This window comes from Diadema antillarum, unplaced genomic scaffold (assembly GCF_040938485.1).
Source record: "Diadema antillarum isolate AM-2024a unplaced genomic scaffold, OU_Dant_1.0 scf00000095, whole genome shotgun sequence".
Lineage (NCBI taxonomy): Eukaryota > Metazoa > Echinodermata > Echinoidea > Diadematoida > Diadematidae > Diadema > Diadema antillarum.
Window position 1 is genome coordinate 2,964,691 of NW_027270984.1, and position 9,450 is coordinate 2,974,140.

The window sequence follows — 9,450 nt, forward strand, 5'->3', positions numbered from 1 at the left end:
ACTAACTTTTTTGTTTGGTGGCCCGATGGGGCTACCAAAATCCTAAATTTCAAATTTTTGGTGGCCCGAGAGAAAAATTTGGTGTCCCGAAAAAAAACAATAAAAAACATTAAAAGTCCTTTTTTTTTAGTGAGTCAAATATTTAAGATTTATGACAGTAAGAATTAGAAGTTGGACATATCTACTCATAAATAGACTTCAACAAACTTGCAACACTCACTCTCAGTCATTCATTCAGTTCTTTTCAGCCATCCTTTGAACAAATTTAACTGCTAATTAAATCTGGCGCAAAAAGTTACGAATTTATTGACTTACTTTTAAAAAAAATTTGGTGGCCCGAGGCGGGTCACCAAATTTGCTCTTTTTTGAAATTTGGTGGCCCGACTTTCATTTTTGGTGGCCCCGGGCCACCGGGCCACCGTTAGTGTCGAGCCCTGCAATACGAATCATACCGTATTTTATTCAAAAGACTTACGCTTTAGATGTTTTCGATTTCACCGAGACCTGAGGCGCGGCAACTGAGGTATCTCCTGTTGTCCTTTCGCCTGTAGCGACGGTCACAGATGCAGTTTTCACCGTGGAGTCCGGTGCAGACTTTATGAGGAAGGCAAGTGGAGGCATATTGAGAGAGAACTGACAGGTTTTACACTGGGTATAGTTCTAAAATGTGTAAGTTACGGATAGAAATAACCAATGTAAAAATATTTATCAGTATAATCAATGTTAAGTATTGGTAAATATACAAAATGTGAACGATAGTTTTATCAAAATTGTTCCTAGGATAAACCTCTACAATTATGGTTTATTTGGAAAAGTAGTGATATCTCCTTATATTCTAGGCTTTATGGCGAAATTTGTGTATGGTAGGATGTCTTATGATACAACTGACCTACACATTATGCATCAAAATGTGATGACTCGAACATTTTTAGATCACTGGTCCCAATGGTAAACAGTGGCTTTATTATATGGACCTGCCTCGCTACTGTCCTCCCATAAACAGTAGACTCCCCGTTATTAAGAATTCCTCGGGACCGGCAGGTTTTCTTTAGTTATATCGAAATTTCGTTATTAGCCAAACAAACAGTAGAAACAAACACAGAGCGGATAATGTTAGGCAAATGTTAGGGCCTGAATTTTTATCTCTCTTCGTTGTAACCGGAATTTCAATATAACTGTGTTCGTTATAACGAGAGTGCACTTTACATACAATTACATAATAGCTTTAAAAAAAAAACTGGTTATGACAAAAATCACAAAAGTATTCGTAGAAAAGGCAGACTGTTGTTCCATTTGACGACATCTGATCAAAGCTGAGCTAAGAAACAAATAACTTTTTTTTTACAAACAAATAACTTACAAACTTCATGACTGAAATAAAACAAAATAGTCCAGAACTCACAGGCAAATCGACCTCTCTTCACCATCGGCTCCGAGCCGTACACAGCCTGCTCCAGATCGTCAAGTTCTTCGGGTGTGGCGGCCACGGAACCAACCAGCACGGCGACAGCGATGGCAAAGACGAAGACCTTCATTCTGTGGTCGAAGGCGTCGGCAAGAAAAGGAAAAGACAATTTATTATCAAAGTACAAGATGAACACCTCATTTGGACCGTTCTGTAAACATCACGAACATTCTTTTAAAAGATTAGAATATGAAATATTAAGATGTAGAACCTCACAGTTAAGTTGGTATCAGTGATACACTATAGAGTTTGAATTATCTATTACTCTAAAAAAATCGAGTGAAAATGTTCACTCTTGAAGGAGTGAATAACAGAAAAGAGTGAATTTTGAGTGAAAATGCTAATTTTCACTCATTTTAGAGTGACCTCAGGGATCACTCGAAATTAGTGAACATGAACATTTTCGCTTAAAATTCACTCTTTTCTGTTATTCGCTCCTTCAAGAGTGAACATTTTCACTCGATTTTTTAGAGAGTATTTGATGGAGCATCATTATCCATTTCTAGGTTGCGGAATTCAGCTCAAAGACATTTCTTCAGTCTTTGCTGCACATGCTGCAGGCACACTTCCATGATTCTATATCTAATTAGTCAATTCCAGCAGTGTCCAGTATCGACTGCACTTTATCAAGTGAACTGAAAACCATTCACGTACAGGCAAATTTGTTGGGTGTGTTATGCGGCTTACAATCTGCTCACCAGCCGTTCCGGTAATATTTGCTATAAAATCATAGAGAGTTTTGTATATCGGAAAACCCTAGTCAGATACTGATACACATCTATTTTCATGTGGCTCGCATACTAGAATATAACTTTTTCTTTGTAATGTACTGAAATTTTGTGCATGTTTTATTCACACAAGATTGTGCAGAACAACCATAAAGCTTGCCTGAGGTTCGCTATATATAGCAACAAATTAACTGATGCACGTCAAGTGAAATCCTGCCTAAGAAATTAGAATTGGAGTGAGCAGGTGAATGAGATGGTTCGTTACTACAAGGTTTTTGAAAAGAAGCAGCCACCAATTTTTATATATTACAGATTGAAACCGTCTATTTCAGATGTTCCCAGGTATTAGTGCCCTGTCGCCCATCGATCGCTCGAGAATTAGTCTTTGTTACTCAATACGGTACGAATAGTACATGTATATGAGAAACATCGAATCTAAAAACAAGATAAAAGACTTATTGCTGTTGAATAGGCAATTTATGGGGTAGTAACATTAGCAAAAACAAACTTTTCAATCTATGTAATATTGCTACTGTTTTGACATCTTCGATGGAAGAAGAGGATATTCCACCAGTAATTTAACTTAACGGTCGGGATTCTTGACTGAAAGACAGTATGATCTATTGCATGTTTACCTTGATTCACGTATTTCGCTTGTCTGTCTAGATTTATTCAAAGTGGTCCACAAAGGAAGCATTTGGATTCTTACGAGCAAGTTTCCACAGGGCCGACAGCTCTAAGTCCCCCTGGCCTCCCGAGGACCAGGCAGTCAATGGGGATAGAGTGCCTGCCCTTGAAGACACAACCACTGTTGCCAGAGTCTCGAACCAGAGATCTCGTAATTTAAAGTTCATTGTCTTATCCACTTACCCTACAAAGGCAACCTGTCACACATTAGAGAGATTGATACACCTATTGCACGACATTAAGATATACATCAGAGCAAACACAATCCATGAACACATTTAACTTTCGCTCGGAGATTCTTACCTGTTAAATTGGTGGAAGACCTGTGTCGATGGCGAGACCAGAAGAAAACGTGGAAGGTGGATCTATGATGATGCCGCTAAGGATGAGTCTGTAGCACGTTGGTCAGGATCCCCCGTATTTATACAATTTCCCCCGCCCAATCCTGGTCCCGCCAACCAGTGGACAGATGTTAAGGCAGGAGAGCGGCTTCACGACTTTAATCCATCTCCATCGTCACATTAATCACGCTGCAAAAATGAACAAGGTACGCGCTGTAAGGATTTGCTGCTCATTAAACTCCATGCTTTGTCGGTTCCATTCTTCTGTTTGGTTGCTTTTATTCTATTTTTTAGTTTGTGAGATAATTTTTATCACAAATTCAATTTACAGGCGTGATTTTTGATTGCTACGAAATATCCTCAACGGTTCTCAAACAGAATGAAAACAAAATAGAACAGCATATTATTACAGGTACATTTTCACAATTTTTGGCTGGATTCATTAAGTTATAACGCTTTAAAGGACGGTGATACATTACTGTCATTTGGGAGATATAGGAAAAAGATGCTTGTTCGTATACATCGTATGTCTCTAAAATGGATATGGCTGTATTACCTCATTGAAGTTTTTGTAGAATTGGCATTGAAAAATAAAATTTGAAAAATAGATCTTAGTGTAAATGGCGAATTTAAGGAATAGAATATTGTCATGGTACCAGTAAAAATGAAATAATCAAAGAAGATACAAAATAAAAATATTAAAGCCAAAGATGTCGGATGTGAGAATTAATATTCACTCGATGGATTATCCTCGTCAGCCATAACAAGAATTACCCCTTACGCTATATTCAATGATTTTAAGGTTTGAAGATATTCATTGTCATCGTCTCCTAATAAATATTCTGTAATAACAATTAATAAAAGCAACAACAAGACATCGAGCGTCACAGTTAATTCTCTCTTGATCGTTTTTCCCCAACCCAAAAAGCCACCTCTTAGAGCTACCTCGAAGACACTCACTGTCATCGACCGCTAATTATCTGTGATAACAATTGTTAAGATAGGGTCAATGTTCATTTCATCGATATTACCAAATCTTGAGCATCATCGCTTAAGAGAGGTCAATTAATAATTTGGAAACATTCATCGTCGACAACTCCTAATATCCCTTCTAACCTTGAGGAGGATCAAACTTGATTCAGCGTCCAAACCATTAAAGGCAGAACGTCTGTCCTGTTATTTGAGTCCTGTTGAAAATTTCATTTCACTCCATAGTGGGGGGGGGGGGGAGCGCGGAGGGAGCTGAGTTCAATTGGAACATGGAGGGGCGAAAAAGAAGATGCAGAGGAGGGAGAGAAAGATAATATAAGGAAGAGAAACAGAAGAATGAGAGAATTTGATAGCTAAGATAGAAATGATTGTTTTAGACACAAATATAAAAGACTTTGATTAAAGATATATTTAGGAAATATTTTGTAGGGCCTAACATCTATTTTAGATTGTGACACGTCGAATTAGTCTGTGTCTTGACGAATGCGTCTCCTCTTATTTCAGGTGACAACCTACGCTTTGAATGTTACAATGTTTAAAGACATAATAAAGAATGTTGAACACACACAAAAATCATTATCATCATCATAATCATCATCATTGTTATTCCTCATCAATGAGGGATTTAGTTAGTTACCTAGTTAATTAGTTTGTAAGCCCCCCTGATTAGTTTATAGTAAGTTAGTTATCTTTATTACAGTTATCATTGTTGTTCTCATTACAGATACCATGTATAGCAGTCCAATTTATTACTGTACTTGTAATTCATAGGCATCTATACTGTTTCTTTTTCTAGAATGTTCACAAGCACGATCCTGCCATTGTACATGTACAGTATTTTAAAACAATTCTGAAGGGCTCAAGAAATATAAATATTCGGAAAAACGCATTATTTCGTCGACGGGACGTCATGCAATCAACCGACACAGTACGAGAGAAGATTAAAGGGGCTCTGAAATCCAAATACATGTTGATTAGTGTTGATTTATGATACCCTCGACATCACTTTTGCGGTAAAACAAATATCTAGAAACATTGCATATATTTTTAACGATTTTTTTTTCTTCTATTTTTCTGCAGATTACTTGGGAACGCCCACAAAAAAATCCTTCCAAATCAATCAATATTAATATTCTTGAGATGACCTCATCTGTCAATCATTGCTAAAGTACTGAAATGTTTAACAAAAGACATTGGAATGCACCTTCCTGTTGACTCAGCATAACTTGCATGTTTCTGTCATATTAATGTGACTAACAAAAGACATGGCGAGGGAATGATCTGTGTCGAATTGCTACAATTTGAAAAGGCAGGAATCAGACGCGAGAATCAAGGCTGCTCGAAAATCCCTTGACGCTCGCATTGTGTCACTATAAGGCATGCCCCAGGGACGTGTTTTTTTATACCCGTTTTATTGTCGCATCATACTTGTGAAGTTACCGATGGAAGAAGCGAGTGTTTGATTACATGCGGCCGGATTATACAGTGATTTCTGGTTACATAATTTCAGAAATTGATTGATTAGTCAGTGGTGGGTATACTCTGGCATTATTTTCATTTTGAATTTGAAAAAAAAAAACGTGATAATAGATTTTAGTGTTTTTTTTCTAATTTATGTCTTCATTGATTACAGTTACCTAACAAAAATAAATACGATTAGAAATCACCGATATTCCATAATGATACAGTAAAGAAAGGAGAAAGAGAAAACAGGGGGTACAGTATTATATATATGTATATATATATATATATATATATATATATATATATATATATATATTGTGGCGGCCCCCCGCTTCTACTTCGTCGTCCAAGCCGTTGTTCTCCTCGCTCATCATTATTGGGGGTTCGAGAGTGTAGCCTACACCATCTTTGGCCAGTGTTGTATCGTGTTCTGTCTTGTGTTGTCGTTTGTCAGGATTCATCGTGTAAGATTGTTAAGTCCCGAGCGGAAAGACTTTAACTATCTTAATTATCTTTGAAGCTAATTCTCGTAAGATAACAGGGGGCACTATCCACCAAATGAATAAGTTCGTTTCGATCAAAATATATGATCTTGAAGTAAAGGGAAATCTGAATGCGTAAGATGTTTCAGAGGTTGTATACCAGAATGTTTGTAACTTAATCACACTAATAAAAAGTCAGAAGAGATTTGTCTTTGAATTCAAAGTGAAATAACACTAAACATCAATTTATTAACTGATCTTTACAAACCAATTTATCGCCACTGTTACATCATATACAGAATCAAACTACCTCTATGGAATACTCATCATACTATAAGATCCTGTCTTTCTATATCTGAAGTTATTATGGGGGCTAAACTATTCTTTGAACTATAATTATAAAAGACCGCTCTCAGCGGTTAACTTTGTTCCTTACATTGGACTATGTCAGTCGGCAGACCGCTTATTGGGTTGTTTACACCTTGACCGCTCACGGCGGTAACCCCATCCCCTTCTGATTTTCACACTAAAAATTTCCCTTAATATACGCTTATTGCGGACGTAGTAGGAAACACCCTACTACGCGGATCGCGATCCGCGTAGAATGCGTGCACTTGCCCGAAAATGGCGATCCGTGCCAATTTCGTACTATTTTAATGACGTAATATTGCCTTTATCTTAAAATATAACTTTAGACCTGATGTATGATATACATCATTGGAAAGAAAATACAATTTTTATTAATATCATGTAGATTATCCTTTTTCTTATTGTCCGCGCAATCAATAATAAGCCGAAAAGGTGAAAATATCCGAGAAACACAGCGTATTCCAATTCACTTCAGTGCACATTCTCCGCGGACACGAATCCCGGCACAACCAAACACTTATGACATTTAAATCTCATATTTCGAAGTTACTACACACTAACATATGAAAACATTCATATATCTCCGTAGTCGTAACAAAATGCCGTTGACTGATATCATTTGCCTCTCTTCAAATTCTACTATTTCATTATGATAACAATTTTAGACATTTAAGAGTAAGTTTGACGGATCCAAATGCAGCTCGTATGTAAATGAGTTTCATTCCGGAAACGATCATGAATGAACAATACGCGCTGCGCGTAGTGCTCAAGTACTGTACAGTATTCATTTGCCGTCTAACGCTTGTCATATCAACATGGGGCCGTCAATTCATCCTAAATCCAGCTATCTAACTACAAGAATTTATATAGGGATGCTCCTCATTCGGTTAAATTACAGATATATAACAATTGATTTCTAAAGGATGGCCAGAAAGACTAGCTATATAGGTCTACATCACGTCGACTGCACCGACTGCACTAAGGGAATACCTATAGATGCATCTACAGTCAACGGTAAGTGATCATGCATAGCTTACATCAGTATTCATCCTGTACAAATAACACTTGCTGCATTTAAAGGTAAGGAGTATCTGAATACTAGCAGGCCTGAAATCAGACGTGGGGCGCTACACTGCCCCCTCCTCCATAAAATGCGTCCTCGCATTTCTTAAACATGCATATTAACGGATTCTACATTCTCGAGTATACTCAATTTTGCTTCAAATGGTCATTCATAACAACGATAAAAGTTTAAGAAAATGTCAAAACGAACTTATTTATTTAAAAAGGTAACTGGCATTTACGAGAATCTATAGATGCTTCTCTTCACTGAATTGAGAAATATTTATACGATCATATGTACAGGTGTTATCATCAACATCATTGGCATCCGCCAATGCATTCATCATCAATATCAGCACTTGCAATCATCAACATTCAAACTGGAGCTGCGAAAAGTAGCATCTGTGTCTGCCCGTAAATATAACCACGTGTGCCATCTTACAAAGAAGACACGTTTTGATAAAACTTCAACTGTTTTCACGAAAGAGCAATACTCAAGAAACTTACAATTAGTAGAACCTACTCAATAAACATTAACCAGTGGCGTTACAATGTTTTCATATATGATACAATTTCATTGAAGAGAGAGAAGTAAGAAAGATGGAGAAGGAATAGGAAGATATTAAGAGAATTAAGACAGTCAACATATGCATGAGATTTAACACGATAATATATGATGCGATTTCATTGAAGAGAGAGAAGTAAGAAAGATGGAGAAGGAATAGGAAGATATTAAGAGAATTAAGACAGTCAACATATGCATGAGATTCAACACGATAATATATGATGCGATTTCATTGAAGAGAGAGAAGTAAGAAGGATGAAGAAGGAATAGGAAGATATTAAGAGAATTAAGACAGTCGACATATGCATGAGATTCAACACGATAATAAGATCATCGCCGGTATCATGCACTCCGTCGCTTCTCTAGGATCGCGAGGTCCCTTGCTTCGCTTCCGCCCTTTTAGAAACTTGATATGAGTACCGGGTATAAAAGCTCCCGTCCGGCAGGTGTAGGGTCTCCACTGTCCGGCTAATGCCTTCTCCCGATCCCAGCGCTTGGTAGTACATGTGGGATTCGGCTTGGCGGTGATATCCCGACCCTCGAGCAGATGACTGGCACACACGCCTACAGCGGTCCATTATATCTTGAATCCTTTCCTCTTCTTCCCCGTGTTTGGTCTGGGTAGACGCGTCCGTCCCTTGGTCAAATGACCCAGCTTGAGTGCTAACCGTGCTGAATGAGTCTGTGGAAATGTCGTCTATGGTACATTCTGCTGCCTGTTCGGGAGGCGCCAAAGAGAGTGTGTCCTCCTCTGGAACAGCTGGGTCGACGTGGGCTTCCATTTCCATGGGTTGGACTTGGGGAGGGGTGGTTGGAGAATGACCGGGGGAACTTGGTCGGGGCGGGGGTGTCTCCTTTTCGGGCTGTGTTGATGTCCGTTCGACGACACGTGGGGGTGATGGACTTAGGGATCTGATGACGGGTCGTCGATGAGGGGGCAGGGGTCTCGTGGGCTTTCTCCTCATATTAGTGAGGTCCGGTGTAGTCAGACGTCTGATGTGGCGTCGAACGGTGGGGTGAAAGGGAGGGGGCGGAAATCTGGAACTCGACGGCGCGGGATGTGGTCTTTCTTCGGTCGTTGCAGGGCTTCGGACCCTCCTTCTGGGCTCAAATGCTCCATGTCGTGACGATTCATGGGCTCTAATAACCTCCCGATTCTTCGTCTTATAGGTGCAATACCGGCAATTCCAGTACGGCATAATTGCTCTCGGTGGGCTCATCTTGGGTCGCATCTATAAAGAAAACAAAATTTACACAAATCCAGCGTAACAGGAGAATACGCACTCCATTTGGGATT

The 9,450-nt window shown here is 38.7% G+C and overlaps 1 protein-coding gene across 1 annotated transcript; it reads right to left on the bottom strand.

Annotated features, from left to right (window-relative positions):
- Window positions 1–478: 478 nt before the first annotated feature.
- LOC139718525 (uncharacterized) lies at window positions 479–6,136 on the bottom strand. The gene is made up of 4 exons (XM_071629997.1): window positions 6,014–6,136; window positions 3,184–3,203; window positions 1,403–1,536; window positions 479–594 (listed from the first exon to the last, which is right to left on the bottom strand). Exons 1-4 carry the CDS (start codon window positions 6,134–6,136, stop codon window positions 479–481), a joined length of 393 nt encoding a protein of 130 aa, XP_071486098.1.
- Between the last annotated feature and the right edge of the window lie 3,314 nt (window positions 6,137–9,450).